This window comes from Colletotrichum destructivum, chromosome 4 (genome assembly GCF_034447905.1).
Source record: "Colletotrichum destructivum chromosome 4, complete sequence".
NCBI lineage: Eukaryota > Fungi > Ascomycota > Sordariomycetes > Glomerellales > Glomerellaceae > Colletotrichum > Colletotrichum destructivum.
In genome coordinates this window covers 1,548,263-1,569,388 of record NC_085899.1, presented here as the reverse complement: position 1 = coordinate 1,569,388, position 21,126 = coordinate 1,548,263, and the positions used below count along the sequence as shown (strand labels likewise).

Below are 21,126 nucleotides of genomic sequence, written 5' to 3'. Positions count from 1 at the left end.
ATTGGCTGTGCTGTTGCTGGTGGAGGTTTCAGATGCATATTTCTGCATTGTGGGAATTCCTTACGATCCCATGGTATGACTCGACTCACTCGGGTGGGCTCGCTGTTTTACTGCCCGTTGTTTCTGCCCTCTGCCATGTCCCCGCCCCCTGCACGCGGTCTGGATAGGGGGTGTGGGCGTGGCCCCTCCGATATAGGGCCCAAGACGCCGCCAGGGGTTACACCCGCCCGGCCCTAGCTGGAGGGGAACGGCCGAGCCGACTTCGGGGGGGCTTGGTTAGCGCGATGGGGTATGTATGGCAGATGCCATGCCGGACACAGGCTCGCTTCGGGTTTGTCATGGGACGAGAACCTCCACAGAGACATGCGCAATGGATCAAGGACACCCCGTTCCCAGCGCCGGCAGAGACATTTTCGATTCCTGTCAGTCAAGTCGCTGGCCAGAAACCCGCTAAACATGCTATGGGCGACGGGGCCGGCATACTGGGTATGACCGTCGACCTGTGTTTGATTTGCGACTTCATTCACAGACTTGTTCATTCGTCGGTGTCTTCGTCCGTACCAGCAGCATGTACGGGCCCGTCAATCCAGAATTGGACACACAGTGTTCTCGCTGTGATGGGGCGCGCCGTTGCGCTCGGATGCTGAAAGGGCAAAGATGGTCAACCGCTGGCACCTTTCCCTTTTTTCTTCTTTTTTTGTTTTTTGCAGCATGCGTCCATCCACCAGGCTGTCTGATAGCTGCCAATGATCAAGATAGTACAGACATGTGCTGGCACATGACTGAGCTGCGAAAACTGCGAAAGCTGCGAAAACCCTAACTCCTGGCACTTACTCCTGGCAGTATTATGTACACATTCTTCACAAAAGCCAAACCAGCCTAGAAAGTCTTTGCACCGACTAGTGTGTGTTTGTGACAGGCTGCCTCATGCACCCTGACGGTGTCTGTGACGTAGGGGATCCGTGGCTCCGTGGCTCTCCAGCGCGGTCTATCCCCGAGCGCGGGCATGTCTCTCTTTTTTCTGGTCACAGCCGCTCCGGCAGGCCATATGGACGTGGGAATTCCTCCAGAGACCCCTCCTCTCCGCCCCCTCCAGCCCTCCAACCTTCCAGCTCTGAAAAGCCAAGAGACCATAAACGTCTGTGCGGCCACACCACAAGGGTAGTGCTGAGCAAGGAACCGAGATCTCGAACTCTTCCGGTCGGCGGGGTCGCATTGGGCATGGGGGGACGCCTCGCTGGCTGGCTGGCTGGCTGAAGGTGGAATGCAAATGCAGCAATCGACCGCCGTGGTTGGTTCAAGATAAGACGGTTGAAGATGCGGCTTCCGTCATGATTGGCCGGCTTCTTGAGTTTCACGTTGTCGATTTTTTGACAGCAACCCTTTCGGCGTTGGGCAACAACTCCTGACGCTGCAATGCTGCCAGTACTGCCTATCGCCCGCCTCGCCCGTCGATGTGCCGCGTGTGAAGGGTGACTTGTTTCCTTTTTCGATTGTCATTCTGTGCGGCAACGGAATGTCGACTGGCTTCCGCCCATCCGCCGTCCTCGAGATGCATGTGCTCGGTGCTGCCCGCCATTGGCCAGCCTTTCCCAAAACCCGTATTGCTTGCGGCTATGGCAAGCGTCTCATCGGGAGCCTCGCTCTGCTGTCTCTGCAGGCCAGACACGAGCAACGTGTTTAATGCCGAGCGGGTTCCTGTCTTGGGGCATTGTTTACCCGCCTCTCCGTCCATCGGCATCCGATAGCAACGACGCCTCGGGCGCTTGAGCAAAAAGCAGCGCACCCCCGGTTTGCCGTCGGCCGCCAGTCGTCCAGTGCTCAACGCCATAACTTCCGGGGATCGGAGGGTTGATAGGCAGACAAGAGATGTGCCACCCGCTCCTAGTCGGTATCGCACCTCGGAAACAACTCGGAGCATGCGCCTCGTCGACTCCATGACGCAAGCTGGTCGAAGATCTAGTGTAACGGGCCCTAGACATCTACTCATGCTGTCTCTGGCGATCCAAGTCTGACGGGTGCTGGTTTGACGCACTAACACAGTGTCACTGTCGACGCCTCTCAGTAGCATGTGCAAGCGGCGCAGCTTCGAGGAAGAAACGGGTGTTCACGGCCCCTTCCCCTCCCCTCCCCTCCCCCAACTTCCTCCCCAATCACCCGCATGGCTCGTAATGCCCTTGTCCTCGAAGGGTCCAGGTCCAGTTCCTTGGAGGGCTTCCTGAGGCCTGTCAGGGGCCCCCAAAGCACCGAGGCGACATCGGCCAAGGGCTTCTTTGAAATGCAACTCGCTGATTGGTGCAAGCTCAAAGCTTGCTCGTCAATGACATTAACCTTTCAGCCACTCCGTTTCGCGAGACGCAAAAAACGACGGGGTAGCCCCTGCTTGGTCTGCATCGAGTGTGTGGGGTGCGTCTCTACCGCTGGATTTGGCCGAAGTGCTGGGTTTTGGTATCGAAATACTCTTACACAAGCGGTTGTCGAAACCCGCGCCGGGCTGGAAAAGAATTCGCCTGATTGATGCGTGCTCGAATGCTGGCAAACAAGAGCGGGCCACGCACAGGCTCTTCAATGTTGCCGCCGGCGCTGCGTGGGAGAGTACAGAGTACAGGATTAAAACTTGGGCGGTCTGGTGTCCGTAATTTGCGAAGCAGACATAAGCCAAGCAAGCGGCCGGTGAGGATACATCCGCGGAAGACGCAGGCAAATGCGTCCGCCTCGGGCCTCATCGGTGCATGTTAGAGATCTGAAATGCTTGCCGATCTGAATTCGGGTCACCGCCATTGGCCAAGAACTTTATGGTGGGATGTGGGAAATGACTCCCGAATCCCGTGGCATACCATTCTCCAGCGCGCAAAACAAATTTTGGTGCAGGACGGAATGAGTATGCTGCCTCAGACAAGGCGATAATGGGTCATACTACGTACGGCAAGCTGACAGTTCGCGCGACCACACCCACGGTCATTCAACAGGTGAGCAAAGGGGGGAGCTAGGTCGGGTTTCTCGAGAGCGTGCGGCGCATATAGACTCATATCGAAGGTATGTATCACCTATGGTGGGAGCTGGAGGCGACGGTATAACAACAATTTGTGTAGCATAGCATTGCATAGCGTAGTTCGGAGAGTGGTGGTGAGTGGGCGGTTGCTGGGGACGACTCTTCTGTTGTCGTGCAGGAGGTCGAGAAGAGGACAGGACAGCACTGGCAAGGCCCCTTCGCCATATACAACGCAGAAGTCGAGACCACATATGATCTGAGGTCGAGGTGGTGCTGGATGGCGGCTGTCAGAAGGTGCATCAGATAGACGTTAATGGTGTCCTGATGTGGCCGAAGTGAGTGAGTGAGTGAGGTGTTTTCTGGCATGTGGTTTTGAAGGCTTCGGCTTTCATTGCCTTTTTCCCAGAGGACAAGGGCCCTCCCCTCGTCGGCGTCAGCAGTATCGGGGTTGTGAAAGTCGTACGCTGGATCGATCGGTCCACTTCCAGGCCATCGCCGGCCATGGACAGGCCACTCGAGGAAGGGCACTTCCAAGATTTGGTGCAGGGCACCAGTGCAGCAGCGCTTGGTTTCCTAGGTGCGTCGTGGTGGGCACGAAGGCTAGCAGGGTGGTGGCATGGTGGTCAAGGTAACATACAGAGTAGTTTGAGATGACAAGGGTAGGGATGAGAAATAGTCCACTGAAGAGAGATGGATCATGGACCGAAAAACGGAGCAACTAGGGAAGGCGACGCAGCCATCGACCGGAGGCGGGGTGGAGAGGAGCCCCCGACATGGGGTGAAGATGTGTGTAGCATCCAGGACAAGAGTCAAATATTCGGAGGAGACGAAAGGGGAGAAGTTCGTTCAGGCTTGGTTCATACACGGCCAATGGCAGAAGGGTGCGTTGGATTGGAGTGGGCAGTGATTGGTCGTTGCGCCGTAGTCTTGGTCTCTGCTCCAAGTTAGACCCCACCAAGTCCTCTATTTTATTTTTACGGTAGCGTAATATTTGGAGACGTACGAGAGAAAAAGACTGATGGAGGAGGTGGAGGGGGGAAGCGAAGTGCTGTAGAAAGAAAGGCCGACTAGCCCGAGAGAAAGGCACAGCGCTGCCTACGCACGGACTCCAGCCCGCCGCCCACGGAGGCTTCCTCACCGACGTACCCCCCGCTTTCCAACTCATACCGTCCCATCTCAGTCAATTCCGCAGCACCACACTTGCGCTTGCAGCCGGTACGTATCACTCTCCCATCCCACTTCGCCTGCTGTAAACCCCCACTGCCAGTTTGGCCCCTCTCAAGCGGAAGAGAGAGGTGGGGGAAAAGTGAGAGGGGACAAAAAAAAGTAGGCGGCAACATTGGAGACGAGACTGCTGTTCGTATGCATCTCGCAAATTACCTCCAGGAGAAGGGCCGCACTTACAGATGCCGCTGGCCAGCATGAAGTGGACCAGGAATTGCACGCGTAATAGCTGCTGGTTGGTTGGTTGGTTGGTTCGACTGTCGGCTCTGGCCGTATTGTCAGAGCCCATTGAGTTTCCTCCCCGTTTTCTCGGTCTCTCGCTCAATTCCCAGAGTAGGTAGGTAAGTAGTCTGCCGTCTTATTGTCGTGCGTATCTTGCAGAGGATTGCCTCTTGAAAACCATTCAGACCAGGTACTTACAATACAAGCTCATTGTCTCCATACCCAAATGTCCTGTTCACCCAAATCATGTTAGCTTCTTGTGACTTGTGGTTTTCCTGAAGTTTCGTTCGGGTGGCCCGCCGGTGACTGCTTTCCTCTCCTCCTCCTCTACTCCTCTCCCCCCCCTCCGACCACCCCCCTCTATCCTCGTCTTGGACCCAGCGCCGACTCAGGACCGACTCCTCCTCCTTCTCCTCCCGTTGCTCCTCACACACACATACACACACACACTTGGACCAGCACCAGACCTTTCATAAAAGGTTGCTCGTCTCCCACTTCCCACCATTTTTCCTTTTTCTCTCTTTCTTCCGCCCTCCCACTCTTCTCGCGCGGTGCTACGACGGTAGTAAAAGAAACCCTCTCGATCCCACTGCGCAACAACCTTGACCACATACGGTCCTTCACAATACCCAACGTTCGTCGGTAAGTCATTTTGTGCTCACATATAGACGCAGACTTCGACACCAGTCTTGGTGTCTGAGACTACTGCAACACCCCCCGCCTCACACCTACCTGCCTGCCTTACACACACTATCCCTTCGACCGTCCAAATTTCCCCGGAAAATGGGTGCACACACACACATGCGAGAAAAGAGAGAGAGAGAGAGTCAGAGACAGAAACAGAGACAAAATTTGGAGCGCAGACCGAGAGACAGAGAAAGCGAAACGCCCGCAGACACGAGCACCGCAACCTGGAGACCGAGGATGCAGGAATACCTACCCAAAGACAGAGAGACGGCCTGAGACGAAAACGGCCATTTCGGCTCATCCTTATCTCTACACGACGCCAATGGCCTTGATCGAGATAAGCAACGGCAGCAGCACAAACAACGCGGAGTAGCGCATTCTGGCAGCATGTCATTGCAATCAGTTTTGACATCTCCGGCCTCCGTCGCTGGTCTTTATCGGGGACAGACGCACATTCTTTTCTGCGCAGCGCTACCTACGCATGCAGTTTTCCTGCGCCTACGGACTGCAGTCAACCCCACATGCACACGCACACGCACACCCCCCCGGGTCTAGGTGACAGATCCTGGCCGCAATCCCTGTGGGAGTGATGTAAGGTCGCGGCAGGAATGGAGCGTGCAATCGCCAATCAGTCAGAGCCAAAACGACCACCAACGCACGAAAAAAAAAAAAAAAAGGAGAAGAGAAAGCTTGGAGGGGGCCGTCGGCCGGTGGCGGCCTAGCGTCGGCGGGATTGGTGTATGCGACCATGTGCTTGTCCCACCATCTATCTCTATCAGATAGTGGTGTAGGCGTGCTACTGGCGTCCACACCCACCCCCCCAAGCCGCCGCATGTTTTGCCAACAGCCTGTCACTCATTGGCCCGCGAACCCTAGGGAAAGACAAGGCAGCGCTGGGCATGGTCATGGCTACGGCACTACGTTCTGCACCGTCTTGCAAGCTGCAATCAATCATCCCGCCTTTCCCCAGCTGCAGTCGGCGACAGCGGATGATGGCCTGGCTGGTTCAGCTTGTTCTCTGCTACGCTCTGCTACCGACTCTCGTTGTTTGAGGTACATTGGGAACCGGGGGGGACTGCTTATTGTGGCTTGTCTTGCTCTGTGTTAGCCGGCTCCTCCTCCAACCCGGTCCCGGTTGCTTGTCGACGTTTTCCTTGCGCATGCTACAGGTGCTGGTGCCAACATTGGCATTGCCACAATCGCTTGTCGCATGCGTGCGTTGCTTGCTGTTTGCTGCCTTTCCAAGTCGTAACTGACGGGGGCGCGGGCTGGGAACAACATCACAACACCGCCAAACTCACTCGCTCCATTCCCCCTTGGCCTGCTGCTCTCTCGCCGCGGTCCGGCGTTGCAATCTGGTGCGAAAGTAGAGTTTTGTGCCGCTCTGGGAAATCCTACTCCGTGCGTCTCTGGTCCAGCTCCGAGCTCAACTCAAAGACATCGCCCCCCGCAGTCCAGAAGGAAAAAGGAGCCTATTCCGCCAACCACCACGTCTCTCTATTGCTCCTGCTCTCTCTCTCCCTCTTTCCCTCTCTCTGCGTCTCTGTCTCTCTGGCCTTACCATTTAACTTGTCTCGACTTCTCGTCTTATCCGTCTGTCTCTCGGTGGCCATTCTCGCCGGCGCAAGATCGCTCGCGTGCTCTGTGCGACTCTTCCTCTAGCCGCTGGACCATCATCACAACCCCTCATCTACACCTCACGCTGATAACACTTTGACGGACACATCTGCGTTGCTCCTCAGCTCAAACCACTAACAACTCCCCCCTTCTTTGGGCTTCGCAGATTAGTACCAGAGCAACTGCTCCTACCGATCGACTGCCGCCGACTGGAATAGTCACTCCTTCGTCGACCTATACCACCCCCCTCACCAATATCCAGGCTCGAATCCTCGCCTAGCATGGGCCTGCACGAGGATTTCGACGACCGACAAACCCAAATTGAATCTGAGAAAGAGCAATACACTCCCTATGAGTACCAGACGGACAACAACTCCTCTTGGGCGGGTGCTCTGCCGGTGAAGCAGTACGTCTGCCCGACTCGCTGGGAAGCCTAAACGGTGCTTGGTGCTGACGATCAATTTTCAGAGGATTGTACGATCCCAGCTTGGAGAAAGATGCATGCGGTGTCGGCTTTGCTTGGTATGCTCAGTCCCCCCGATTCTCACCTCGCTTCGCATCATCGAGACAGACCGCTGACATTTCGTAGCCACATCAAGGGCAAGCCCAGCCACAAGATTGTCAGCGATGGTAAGTTCAACAGCCTTTCCGACTGATCAGTTCCTGGACGTCCCAGCTAATAATCACCTCCCACAACAGCGCGCAACCTCCTTTGCAACATGACCCACAGAGGTGCTGTGGGATCTGATGCACGAGACGGTGATGGCGCTGGCGTCATGACTTCGATCCCCCACAGGTTCTTTGTCAAGAACTTTGAAAAGGAGGAGGGCATTGTGCTGCCCCCTCTGGGACAATATGCCACGGGAAACCTGTTCTTTAAGCCAGACGAGGAGACTCTGCAAGAGTCCAAGAGGCAGTTGGAAGACATTGCCGAATCGTTAGGCCTGCGTGTCTTGGGATGGCGAAGGCCTCCCGTTGACTCGACTTTGCTTGGCCCTGCCGCCAAGTCTCGTGAACCCATCATCATGCAGCCCTTCGTCGTGTTGATCTCGGCCTACGGCCAAGGCAACGCCCCCGAGAACGTCGACCCCGAGCAATTTGATGACAGACTTTTCGAAAGACAGCTGTATGTCCTCAGAAAGCGCGCCACCCACACCATCGGTCTTCACAACTGGTTCTACCTCTGCTCCCTCTCCAACAAGAACATTGTATACAAGGGACAGCTGGCCCCCGTCCAGGTCTACCAGTACTACTACGATCTGGTCAATGCCGACTACGAGGCTCATTTCGCCCTTGTTCACTCTCGTTTCTCGACCAACACCTTCCCCTCCTGGGACCGTGCTCAGCCTCTAAGATGGGCCGCCCACAACGGTGAGATCAACACTCTCCGCGGAAACAAGAACTGGATGAGGGCCCGAGAGGGTGTCATGCAGTCCGACATCTTTAAGGAGGAGCTCGAGGGCCTTTACCCCATCGTCGAAGATGGCGGTTCCGACTCGGCCGCTTTCGACAACGTCCTGGAGCTGCTCACCATCAACGGCGTCTTGTCTCTGCCCGAGGCCGTCATGCTCATGGTCCCCGAGGCCTGGCAAGGCAACACTCACATGGACCCCAAGAAGGCCGCTTTCTACGAGTGGGCCGCTTGCCAGATGGAGCCCTGGGACGGTCCCGCCCTCTTCACCTTCGCTGATGGACGCTACTGCGGTGCCAACCTGGACCGTAACGGTCTCCGTCCCTGCCGCTTCTACGTCATGGACGACGACCGCATCATCTGCGCCTCTGAGGTCGGCACCATCCCCGTCGAGCCCGAGAAGGTCATCCAGAAGGGCCGCCTCCAGCCCGGTCGCATGTTGCTCGTCGACACGCTCGCCGGCCGCATCATTGACGACAAGGAGCTGAAGGAGGCCGTTTCCAGCCGCCAGGATTTCCGCTCATGGCTCGACCAGGAGCTCATCACTCTGCCCAAGGTTCTCGAGACCGTTGGCAAGACTGTCGATGTCGCCGCCAAGCCCGACGCCTCCCGCCTCCAGGAGGACCCCCTCCTGCTGTCGTTCGGCTACACCCACGAGCAGGTGAGCTTGCTTCTGGCCCCCATGGCCTCGGACGAGAAGGAAGCCCTCGGTTCCATGGGTAACGATGCTCCCTTGGCTTGCTTGTCCCAGGCGCCTCGCCTCCTGTACGAGTACTTCCGCCAGCTCTTCGCCCAGGTCACCAACCCTCCCATCGACCCCATCCGCGAGTCGATCGTCATGTCGCTCGAGTGTTACGTCGGTCCTCAGGGCAACCTGCTCGAGATGGACAGCTCCCAGTGCGGCCGTCTCCTGCTGCCCAGCCCTATCCTCTCGATCCCCGAGTTTAACGCCATCAAGAACATGTCCAGCATCCACCCGGAGTGGACTGTCAAGGTCATCGACCTGACCTTCCCCAAGAGTGAGGGCACTGACGGCTACCTTCGCCACCTCGACTACATCTGCAACGAGACCACCGCCGCCATCGAGAACAAGGACCGCATCATTGTCCTGTCTGACCGCAAGACCTCCAAGGACCGCGTACCTGTTTCCGCCCTGCTCGCGTCCGGTATGGTTCATCACCACCTGGTCAGCAACAAGTGGCGTTCTCTGGCCGCCATTGTCGTCGAGACTGCCGAGGCCCGCGAGGTTCACCACATGTGTGTCCTCCTCGGTTACGGTGCCGATGCCATCAACCCCTACCTCTCCATGGAGTGCATTCTGAAGCTGAACCGCGAGAAGCTCATCAAGAAGAAGCTTTCTGATGATGCTCTGATTCACAACTACAAGCACTCTTGCGACGGTGGCATCCTCAAGGTCATGAGCAAGATGGGTATCTCTACTCTTGCTTCCTACAAGGGTGCCCAGATTTTCGAAGCTCTCGGCCTCGATGAGACTGTCATCGAGCGTTGCTTCAGGGGTACCGCCTCTCGTATCCAGGGCGCCACCTTCGAGGCCATTGCTGAGGACGGCTTCCGCTTCCACGAGCGTGGCTTCCCCTCCCGCTACACCGTTGGTGTCAGCGGCCTGCCCGAATCCGGCGAGTACCACTGGCGTGATGGTGGCGAGGCTCACATGAACGACCCTACCTGCATTGCCAACATCCAGGACGCCGTCCGCACCAAGAATGACAAGTCGTACGAGGCTTACTCCCGCTCCCAGTACGAGCAGATCAAGGCTTGCACGCTCCGCGGTATGCTCGACTTTAAGTTTGAGGACTGCACCCCTGTCCCCATTGAGCAGGTCGAGCCCTGGACCGAGATCGTCCGCCGCTTTTGCACTGGTGCCATGTCCTACGGCTCTATCTCCATGGAGTCTCACTCCACCCTGGCCGTTGCCATGAACAGACTTGGCGGCAAGTCCAACACCGGTGAAGGTGGCGAGGACCCTGAGCGCTCCCAGCGTCTGCCCAATGGCGACACCATGAGGTCCGCCATCAAGCAGGTCGCCTCCGGCCGCTTCGGTGTCACGTCGGCCTACCTGGCCGATTCCGATGAGCTCCAGATCAAGATGGCTCAGGGAGCCAAGCCCGGCGAGGGTGGTGAGCTCCCCGGCCACAAGGTTTCCAAGTCGATTGCTCGCACCCGCCACTCCACCCCTGGTGTCGGTCTTATCTCGCCCCCTCCTCACCACGACATTTACTCCATTGAGGACTTGAAGCAGTTGATTTACGACCTGAAGTGCTCCAGCCCCCGCTCTCGCGTCTCCGTCAAGCTGGTATCTGAGGTCGGCGTCGGCATTGTCGCTTCCGGTGTCGCTAAGGCTAAGGCCGACCACATCCTGATCTCCGGCCACGACGGAGGTACTGGTGCCTCCCGCTGGACCGGTATCAAGTACGCTGGTCTTCCCTGGGAGCTCGGTCTTGCCGAGACCCACCAGACGCTGGTCCTGAACGACCTCCGTGGCCGTGTCGTTGTCCAAACTGACGGTCAACTCCGCACCGGTCGTGATGTCGCCATGGCCTGTCTGCTAGGTGCCGAGGAATGGGGCTTCGCCACCACTCCTCTCATCGCCATGGGCTGTATCTTCATGCGCAAGTGCCACCTCAATTCATGCCCTGTCGGTATCGCCACCCAGGACCCTGAGCTTCGCAAGAAGTTCACAGGTACCCCCGAGCACGTCATCAACTTCTTCTACTATGTCGCCAACGAGCTCCGTGCCATCATGGCCAAGCTTGGTTTCCGCACCATCAACGAGATGGTTGGCCACGTCGAGGTTCTCAGAGTCCGCGACGACCTTCGCACCAACAAGACCGCCAACATCGACCTCTCCCTCCTCCTGACTCCTGCTCACAAGCTCCGCCCCGGTGTTGCTACCTTTAACGTCCGCAAGCAGGACCACAAGCTTCACGTCCGACTGGACAACAAGCTCATCTCTGAGGCCGAGTTGACCTTGGACAAGGGCCTGCCTTCCCGGATCGAGTGCGACATTGTCAACACCGACCGTGCCATGGGTACCTCGCTCTCCTACCACATCTCCAAGCGCTTTGGTGAAGATGGTCTGCCTCTGGACACTGTCCACGTCAATATCAAGGGTTCCGCTGGCCAGTCCTTCGGTGCTTTCCTCGCCCCTGGTGTTACCCTGGAGCTCGAGGGTGACGCGAACGACTACGTCGGCAAGGGTCTGTCGGGTGGTCGCCTGATCGTCTATCCTCCCCGTTCCTCCGTGTTCAAGGCCGAGGACAACATCATTGTCGGTAACGTCTGTCTGTACGGTGCCACCAAGGGTACAGTGTTCTTCCGCGGTGTTGCTGCCGAGCGATTCGCCGTCCGTAACTCGGGTGCCACGGCTGTCGTCGAGGGCGTCGGTGACCACGGCTGCGAGTACATGACTGGCGGTCGTGTCATCATTTTGGGCAGCACTGGTCGCAACTTCGCTGCCGGTATGTCTGGTGGTATTGCCTACGTCCTCGATATCCACAAGGACTTCCTGTCCAAGCTCAATACCGAGATGGTCGAGGCCGAAGCCGTAGAGGAGCCCACCGAGATCGCCTACCTCCGTGGTATCATCGAGGACCACCACCACTACACCGGCTCAGAGCTTGCTGCTCGCATCCTGGTGGACTTCAACCGGGCCCTGCCTCGTTTCGTCAAGGTCATGCCTGTCGACTACAAGCGTGTCCTCGCGGAGGAGGCCGCCAAGGCTGCCGAGGCCAAGCGTGCCGAGTACAACCTGCCTATCGTCTCTGGTGTCCACGCCAAGAAGGAGGAGAAGGCCGCCAAGCTCCAGGACATTGAGGAGACCATCGGCGACAGCGCCGTCGAGAAGAAGCGCGCCCTCGTCCTGGACAAGACCAAGGGCTTCATGAAGTACCAGCGCCGTGCCGAGAAGTACAGAAGCCCCAAGACGCGTACCAAGGACTGGGCCGAGCTGTCTTCCCGTCTCGACGAGGATGAGCTCAAGTACCAGTCTGCTCGTTGCATGGACTGCGGTGTTCCTTTCTGCCAGTCTGAGACGGGTTGCCCCATCTCCAACATCATTCCTAAGTGGAATGAGTTGGTGTTCCAAAACCAGTGGCGCGACGCTCTCAACCGTCTGCTCATGACCAACAATTTCCCCGAGTTCACCGGCCGCGTCTGTCCCGCCCCTTGCGAGGGTGCCTGTGTTCTCGGCATCAACGAGGACCCCGTCGGCATCAAGTCCATCGAGTGTGCCATCATCGACCGCGGTTTCGAGCAGGGATGGATGGTCCCCACCCCTCCCGAGGTCCGCACTGGCAAGAAGGTCGCCATCATTGGCTCCGGTCCTGCCGGTCTGGCTGCCGCTGACCAGCTCAACCGCGCCGGACATACCGTCACCGTCTACGAGCGCGCCGACCGCCCCGGTGGTCTTCTCATGTACGGCATCCCCAACATGAAGCTCGACAAGCGCATCGTCAAGCGCCGTACCGACTTCATGGCCGCCGAGGGCATCAACTTCAAGTGCGGCGTTGCAGTCGGCGAGGACATCCAGCTCTTGGACCTAAAGGCCGAGAACGACGCCGTCGTCATCGCCACCGGTGCCACCGTCGCCCGTGACCTCCCCATCAAAGGTCGCGAGCTCGAGGGTATCCACTACGCCATGGAGTTCTTGCACAAGAACACCAAGTCCCTCCTCGACTCCGAGCTCGAGGACGGCTCCTACATCTCGGCCAAGGGCAAGGACGTCATCGTCATCGGCGGTGGTGATACCGGTAACGACTGCATCGGTACCTCGGTCCGCCACGGTGCCAAGTCGGTCATCAACTTTGAACTTCTGCCCCAGCCCCCGCCGGAGCGTGCCCGCGATAACCCTTGGCCGCAGTGGCCTCGTATCTACCGTGTGGACTACGGCCACACCGAGGTCAAGCAGCACATGGGCAAGGACCCCCGCGAATTCTGCATCATGTCTGAGGAGTTCGTCGATGACGGTACCGGCAAGGTCAAGGGCATCAACACCATCCGCGTCGAGTGGACCCGCTCCGCCACGGGCGGTTGGGACATGAAGAAGATCGACGGTTCGCAGCAGTTCTTCCCTGCAGACCTCGTCCTTCTGTCTATGGGTTTCCTCGGCCCTGAGACCCGCATCTTCGGCGACGACATCGAGAAGGATGCCCGCAAGAACGTCAAGACCCCGGCGGGCAAGTACAGCACCAACATCCCCGGCATCTTTGCCGCCGGTGACTGCCGCCGCGGCCAGTCCCTTATTGTTTGGTAGGCTCCCTCTCCCCATCGTCCTTGCATCAACCGGTTTGATTTGATCTTATACTAACTATTCCGCCAGGGGTATCAACGAAGGCAGACAGGCCGCCCGCGAGATCGACCTGTACCTCGAGCAGTGCACCAGCCTACCCGTCACCGGCGGTATCGTCAAGCGCACCGCCCAGGAGATCTTCAGCCAGATCCAGCCCGCTCAGGCATAGGAATTCCGTATAATCAAAAATCACAAGCACGGGACGACGAAAAATTAAGCGAGAGACGACATTTTCATGACCGCGAGGTCCGGGAAGAGCGGGGAAAAGAGATGCGGCAAAAAACCAAGGCGTGGGAGAAGATGATTTGGAGCCCTGGAATACCCACACTTTGGCACAAAATGGTGTCTTTATGATACCCTCAAAACGCAAACCATATTCCTATGCACTTGTAAGGCCTGTTTGTTTGCTTCGGTCATTGAGGGTACGAGTAGCATTTTGATTTTTACCTCTTATACCAAGTAGTCTGTAAATATGTGAGACGATAGCAAATGTGTTCATATGAGTCTCTGGCCCAGGTCTTCGCGTTTATGTTTGGCATCCAATTTTGGAAACAAGACGCTTATAACCCCTCGGTTCTTCCGGTTCTCTCAGTCAGTCGAGGCTCTCCCGTTGTTGCAGGTAAAGAGAGCGCCATTTGGACACCATCCATAAAATGTTGCCTATGGTCTAGAGAGGCCATTCTCCAACCAAGAGCCAGGCTGGCGTCGCCCGAAGTAACAAGACGTAACCCAGGGGTACGGCTCACCCCAAAAGGAAAGGCCGATAAAAAGGGGGCCCAGTCACGCACGCCATGTTCAGATCATCAACCGCTGGGCATGCATGATCCTGGCACAACCCAGACGCCGTATCGAACGCGATGGACACAAGCAAGTCAAAGGCTGCCGGCAAGGTAATGAATGTATCTCGGTGTCGCCATTATTTGGCCTGGACTAATAACGTCTGCCTCTATGTAAAACGGTTGTGGAAAGAGCACTCCGCGCTAATATATACTCGATACAACCTGCTGCTTCTTGTCGGCCCGCAAGACCAAGTGTGCCCGCCTTTCTTGGCTGGGCTACATGTAGTCGACACTCCTTTGCGATACCCCCGACGAACTAAAAACAGAACCAAAAATGGACGAATCGAAGGAAAGATGAAGAATAAGATGCCCAGTGAGGTGACTTACTGGTTCCGTGAAGATTTTCTTCTTTCCGTGCCGGCGGCGCTCCGCAATATCGACGTCCCTTAACCATTGACCCAAGACGGCACGACGTCCCTCTGCCGTACCCGTCATCTCTTTTAACCCAGCGAGTTTGCTATAAACAGAGGATGAACTCTGCTCCACACGTTCCCCGTAGACACCAACTCCATTCCCCCCTTGTAGATCCGAAAAAACAACGAGCAAGATGTGGTGGCGTGTGCCCCAAACGCGTCAGGTGGTTTGATTGAAAAAGGTCGAATCGATTCAGAGGACCTCAACCACACGGTCCTGGACGTTCCTCACAATATCAGGGACTTGCTCGACTCTCGCGATAGACTGAAGCATTGACCAAGCCATGGCAAAGTAGTGAGGAAAACGGCTGTACAACATGGCAGCCAGTATACATGTGAGAAGGGGAATCTGGAACCGCGTTAGTGTGTGAAACTGTTACACGTCTACAAGAAAAAAACTCACCCAAATGAACCACAGGTTCTTGTCGCTCCGCATTCCCTTGAACTTGGCCTCGTGAGCTCTGAGAAAATTTTGCTGTTGTTCTTTCGTGATGGCGCTCTTGCGCCCAATCCGAAGTATGCTTGGGACGGGGGCTGTACTTGAGGAGGCCTCCCCCGTCTCGGCGGTCTGGGTATCGTAGAGCGCGGCACATTTCATGTCGGCAGCAGCCTCAGCAGCGGCCCCAACGGCAGCAGCTTGTTTCTTGTCAAGCTCCTCCTGGGGGAAGATCTCGTCGTATGCCGGCGGCGGCGCCGAGTTGTTGTTGCTGTTCCGGAACGACGAAAGGTCCCACCACTTTCCATCCATCTGCCTGGGAGTCTCGTCGTCTGCCGAACCCGGCCGCGAGCCAGACATGCCAGGCATGAGCGAGGTAACCCTGCCCATGAGAGGGTTTTGTTGTAGGTAGGCATGATAATCTGGAAGCATCGGCATTCTGGGGAGGGCGGGCATTTGAGGCAGGTTAGGGAAATGCATTGCCATGGCCTGCTGGAACTGCTGAATCTGGGCGGAGAACTGATCCCTGACAGCAGAAGCGATCGCATTCGTCGGCGACGCAAGTCCTGGTTGCACTTCATCCCGGCCTCGTGAGAGTAGCTGTCTGTCTGGGCGTGGCGTAAATGCATGGTTGCTGGATCGACGGCGCATATCAAGCCACGAGTCTTCTTCCTCCTGTTCGTCGTCCTCGTAATCGCCAGACGAGTACTCGGGGCTCTCCTCGCCATCGTCTGCTGACTCTTCACTAGACATGGTCAAGGGGTCCCAAAGCGACCTCAGCGACGCGGCACTGCTGGCTCTGCTGTGCAGGGAACCACCGCTTCGAGAGCGGATGTGACGCTCGCAGCGGCGGATGTGCCCGATGACCTTGCGAGACCGAGCGACGTCGGCCGGGCGAAGTCCCGAAAGGCTTCGAATCGTGGGATCGGCACCCGCCTGCATCAGCCTGCGCACGATAGACTCGTGGTCGTTGACTGCTGCCAAGTGCATCGGGGTGAAGCCGCCCTTGTCGCGCAAGTCTGGGTTGGCACCCCGTGCTAACAGCCCAGCAACGAATCGGTGGTATCCCAGGGCGCAGCCCATGTGTAGCATCGTCTGGCCCGTAGACCTTCTCAAGTCGAGCCTAGACATCCTAGGGTTGTCGTCGAGGTCGATCAGCTCCAGACATTTCAGCAGCTGCGACTCTGTGCTCATCGTGAATGTGCTGCCGCCGAAGCCAGTGTTGCCCGACGGACCCGATCCCCAGCTGGAATCTCCTTGGCCAATGATGCGTTGGGCAAGTTCCTTGACATCAACCATCTGACCAGACATCTTGTGGCCCAAGATCGAAAGCGCCGTACGGATGAGCTTCTCCTCGTCGTCATCTACATACTTGAACATCTGGTTCTGTTTGGAGAGCGCGGGAAACGGTGGTCCGGCTTGGGTCTGACTTTGCTTGAAAGTGACCAACACGGGACCAGATACCGGCGATGGCGGCAGGAGGCAGACGAGAGAAGACTCGCCCCAGAATGTGGTTGTAGTGGCCTTTTGATCGCCGAACAACACTTCCAGCCCCTGGTAGAAGCTGGCACCGAGGATCGTAACCTCAATGCCGCCGGATTTCGGACCTTCGTTAGGGATGATCTTGTGGATTGTCGGTTGCGGCCGAGCTGGAGCAACAGCATTCGTTGGCATGTATGACATCGCGTTGAACTGGTTTTGTGACACAGCGTTGACCCCGTTCCGCAGCCCACTAGGGCTCGCTGCACGGCTCTGGTGTGCCGACGCCGGAGCCGAAAACATCGGAACCGCCACGTTGTCCATGCTGGCGGAGCGGTTCGCGTTGGTGAACATGGTTTGGTCGTTGCTATTGGGCGTAGGGGGCCCAGTAGCGTATGCTTGCGACATGATCGGCGCGGTACCGTTCTGGACAAAAACGGTCTCGGGAGGGGTGTGGAAGCTGGTGAGGTTGGGCGTAAACGGCGAAGTTGACGCAGAGGCGGGTGCAGGTGCCGGGTTTCCGGGCATTTGAGAAGGCGGCGGCGTTGTGTCCAGACGTGTCATTGCCATCCCTATCGGTACTCGCGACCCAGTGCTAGCCTTCCGCTTCTTGGTCTGCGGCCCACCATGTGCATTGGGAGACTGAGGTCGCGATAGTGATCGGGTCGCCGTGGTTGAGGGGGCGGCGGGAACCGGCGGTTTGGCCGTCGGGTTCGGAGCTGAGAATTGAGGAGCGGAGTTACGGTGCATGTTTTGGAGATCGGAGCTCGAGTGGGAAAGTCGGAAAGGTGCACCGCCCGAGCTGAGCGGGCTGGTTTCCATCGGGGCGTTCATCATGGGTACGAGGTTGGTGCTTTCGGAGGCTTGCGTCGCAGGGGGGTTGAGATGCTGGGGAATAGGATGCGTCTTGTGATCGTCGGTGATCATAATGGACTGGGACATCTCCTGCGCAACAACCCGATCTTGCCAGTCCTTGATGGTAAAGATGACCTGGAAACCCAACTTCTCGGCGTGGTGGCGGCAATAGCAAGCGATCCGCATTGGCGCATCAACCTGCATAGCACCGGGTGGTGCTACAGGCTCCGGGCGGCCGGTTACCGTCGAGTCGGAGACGACCCCGTTGGGAGTTTGCCATTCCTTGACCTCTTGGGTGTTGAAAACAATCACGCGTCTGGTCTCGTCCCGATTCCACATCTCCTCCTCCTCGACTTTCTTGATCTTCTTCCTCGCTGCCCGCTTACGCTCGCGGGTGATACAGCCAGCACAGATGCGCACCTCACCTCCGTTCTGAGGCTTGTTTTCCTCGTCGTCCTCATCGCTGACGGACCGGGCGTTCATGACAGGATTGTGAGTGGCGGCTGCGGCGCGCTGAAAGGCTTTGCGCTTGTTGTCCTCGTTCTGCATTGCGCTAGTGCAGACTAGCATGGTGTACAATTCCAACATGTCGGGAGTCCGTTCGGCTGGTGGCTTCGCTAGCAGCTTGGGCTTTGAGATGGTGTGTACTGGGAGGTGCAAGCGCTTGATACCGGGAGGCAGCGGGAAGAGAGTCATTTTGATGGGAATCTGCGTTTCGACTCGTGATTTGGAAGGTGTAGGGTGGATCGTCAACCGACAGCCGCGAGTGAGGAAATCGAAATTCGGCTGGGTGAACATAGGCATCTGCTGGGGCATCGAGACCGGAAGACCGTCGTGTGTGTGGTATTGCGGCTGCATAGGCATGTTGGCGACCATCTGATGCGCGGCAGGATCCAGCTTGCCGGGCCAGAAGCCATTTGGGTTCATGGCACCCATTGCGGCGGCGTTGGAGAAGTCGGGCGCGCCGGGTGAGGGTGAGCTGTTGAAGAAGGCTGACGGCGACGCCTCGTGACTGGTTATCATGTTCTGGGACATTGGGGAGCACTCTCTCGAATTGGTCATCTTGAGGCCATTCATGGGTTGTGATATGGAGTACTGCTGTGCCGAATTAGCGGTTTTCCCGCCGTGTCGCGAGGGGAAAGAGACTCACCGAGTTCCGCTTGCCATGGCTTCCGGATCTAGGGTTGGTCGGGGGAATGCTTTTTTGCGGTGCGTTTGCGTGAATGGTGGGCATTTCTGGCGATTCCATGCTCATGGCACCGGCGGCGTTGGGACTGCTTGACGCACTCTCGAAGTCAAAGGATTCTTCCATGAACTTGTCATCGTTGAAGTCGAGGCCGTCGGGCAACGTCGCGTCGCCATTTCCGCTGAAAATGAAGGCGTTGTCCTCCGGACGACCGCCGAAGAGCGTGGGGTTCCAGTCGGACTTGATGTTAGCCCCATCCGTCATCATTACGTCGCCGGCGGTCAAGGCCGTCTTTCCAGAGGCGGAGCTGCCGGTCCTTTTCGAGGAGGCAGAGTCGGAGGACGAATCGCGGAACGAGTCGATGAGGGAGTCGGGTGAGCCGGCGGCGACGGTGCCGGTGGCCAGCAGAGTGGCCTGGGGCTCGAGCGATTTTACTTCGTGAAGAGACTGGGGGAAATCGGATAGGGTGAGGGTATCGTGGGCGGAAAGATCGAAATTTGTTGGCAAGGGACTCGAGTCACCAAATTGGTTGTCTTCGTATTCCAAGAACTCGTTGAACTCGCCGGCGGGGGACATTCCCGGAACGGGTGGCATAGGGCTGGCACCGATCGCGGCACCAGCAGTCGTCATACCTTGGCCAACTACAACGATGAGGGATGGAAAGTGTACGTGCGAGGCCGACGATAACGACAAGGACGACGACGGCGACGGAGAACGGAGATGGCGACGAAAAGGGAGGAGGTGAAAGCTCGGTCTGGGGATGTTGTGGGGAAAAGGGCGTCTCGTGGTAAAGTGGTGTCGCCCAGGCGGTGGAGTGGGGGCCCACTGTCAAGTCTCCCTCTAATGCGAGTCCGACCCGGTTTACGCGAGTTGCGGTTAGGAGGGTTCAAGTGACCGACGTGGTGGTGGTCGAGTATCGCACTGGGCTGGGCCGGGCCTGGGCGGGCGGGCGGCGGATACACGGTGTAACTGGGATTGCTGACCAGAGGCCGTCGGGGCAATTGGGCAGTGAGAAAGGTGGCCGGAGGTTGAGCGGCGTCGGTCGCAGTAGCAGCAGGGCCCTGCAAATCTTTCTCTGTCTGTAGGTACGGTGCGGAGCTGGTGCGTAACAGATATGGTGACCTAAGGGTACGAATACATGGTACTGTAGCGTAGCGCCGCAGAATGCGAGTGGTCTCTTGGTTTTTGCCTGTTGCACAGTGCTCGTGGTCGTCTCTGTCTCTCTCCCTCTCTCTTCGTCTTTCTCGCTCTTCTCGTGGACGGATGGAGGCTGGCTGGGTTGGAAGTCCGTGGGTTGTTTTCTTCCTTCTCTCTTCCCTTTCTCTGCGTTTCCCCGGTCTGGGAGGGGCAGTGGTAATATTGGGTTAGGTTAGGATGAGCGGAGGGAGGGGTGATATAAAATAAAATAAAACAAAGCCCTGGGCGGAAATTGTATGTTCAGATTTCTGAGTCTGGTGGGCGCGGATGTATGTACGAACAGGTACGTGTACCTACGGGACGTGCGGTGCGGGCAGGACAGTCCCAATCCCAGTCCAGTCGAGGCGGTAACAATGTCTCAAAAGCAGCCGGTCCCTTGGAGAGCGGTGACTCGAAATTGGGCTGGGCAAGTGAACAGGGATATGTGAGGGCGATGCAAATCGGGACAGAGGGACCAAACAGTCGACCCAATGCCCGTCGTTCTAGCTTTTGCGTCCAGACCAATCGAGGTTTGAGAGAAGCGCGAAGACCGTTGGAGGGAAGCGAAAAAGGAAAGGCATGGAGGATGACGACCTCGAGACGAGAGGAGACCAGAGGAGACCAGAGGAGGGGGAATAGACTGGTCGGTGGCGGCGGGTGTCGACCGGTATTGTGCGACCTTGACGAATGGGCGCCATTATTTGTCCCGGCGACCGGAGGGAGGTTTGGTATTTGGAGGCTTGGAGGCAACAACACTCGCTGGATTTGCTAGTAGATGATGTCCAAGGGTAGCAGTGCTGACTGGGTCGGGGTAAGCACCGAGCCGCAGAGAACGAATACTCACTCAATTCGCCGGACCGTGGCGACGACGGTACTCGTACACCGAGAGAGACCAGATAGGCACAGGCGTGGAAACGACGAAAAAAGCATAAACGATGGCGAGATGGAACAAAATGTGGACCGAGAGGGTTTTGATGGTTTGGTGATGTGCGCGCGCGCGCGCGTGTGTGTGTGTGTGTTATTCCATTTGTATTCCCCCCTCCGTGTGTCCAAGTCGCAGCAGCCAGCGTGTAAGGCGAGGTGTGGGTTGGATACCACAAGATGCGTTCCGTTCAATCTTGAGATCGAACGAGTACGACAAAGGGCCAGCCAGTATGATGGCCTCTATAGTCTCATTCCCCAAGAAGCACTTGCCGTACGCGTGGGCGGGAGCCCATCTCAAGTGAGGTGTGAGTTGAGAAATAGTGGCGTGTCCCATGGATTTTCCGTGCCTCTCACCCA

The 21,126-nt window shown here is 57.3% G+C and overlaps 3 protein-coding genes across 3 annotated transcripts; 1 reads left to right on the top strand and 2 right to left on the bottom strand.

Moving 5' to 3' along the window:
- Positions 1-4,795: 4,795 nt before the first annotated feature.
- Positions 4,796-13,965, top strand: CDEST_06394 (Putative glutamate synthase, alpha subunit, glutamate synthase, NADH/NADPH, small subunit 1). The gene is made up of 6 exons (XM_062922553.1): positions 4,796-5,080; positions 6,909-7,148; positions 7,211-7,264; positions 7,332-7,372; positions 7,442-13,421; positions 13,492-13,965. Exons 2-6 carry the CDS (start codon positions 7,024-7,026, stop codon positions 13,628-13,630), a joined length of 6,339 nt encoding a protein of 2,112 aa, XP_062778604.1. The 5' UTR covers positions 4,796-5,080; positions 6,909-7,023; the 3' UTR covers positions 13,631-13,965.
- Positions 13,966-14,356: 391 nt separating this feature from the next.
- On the bottom strand, positions 14,357-19,299 carry CDEST_06393 (Putative IPT domain, immunoglobulin-like, immunoglobulin E-set; the record flags this gene model as incomplete). Its single annotated transcript, XM_062922552.1, has 3 exons — positions 14,357-15,062; positions 15,117-18,581; positions 18,634-19,299. 3 exons carry the CDS (start codon positions 19,297-19,299, stop codon positions 14,907-14,909), a joined length of 4,287 nt encoding a protein of 1,428 aa, XP_062778603.1. The 3' UTR covers positions 14,357-14,906.
- Positions 19,300-19,302: 3 nt separating this feature from the next.
- CDEST_06392 (uncharacterized protein) lies at positions 19,303-20,775 on the bottom strand (the record flags this gene model as incomplete). The annotated part of the gene is made up of 3 exons (XM_062922551.1): positions 19,303-19,974; positions 20,144-20,524; positions 20,690-20,775. The coding sequence occupies 3 exons, from the start codon at positions 20,773-20,775 to the stop codon at positions 19,311-19,313; spliced, it is 1,131 nt and encodes a 376-aa protein (XP_062778602.1). The 3' UTR covers positions 19,303-19,310.
- Positions 20,776-21,126: the final 351 nt, after the last annotated feature.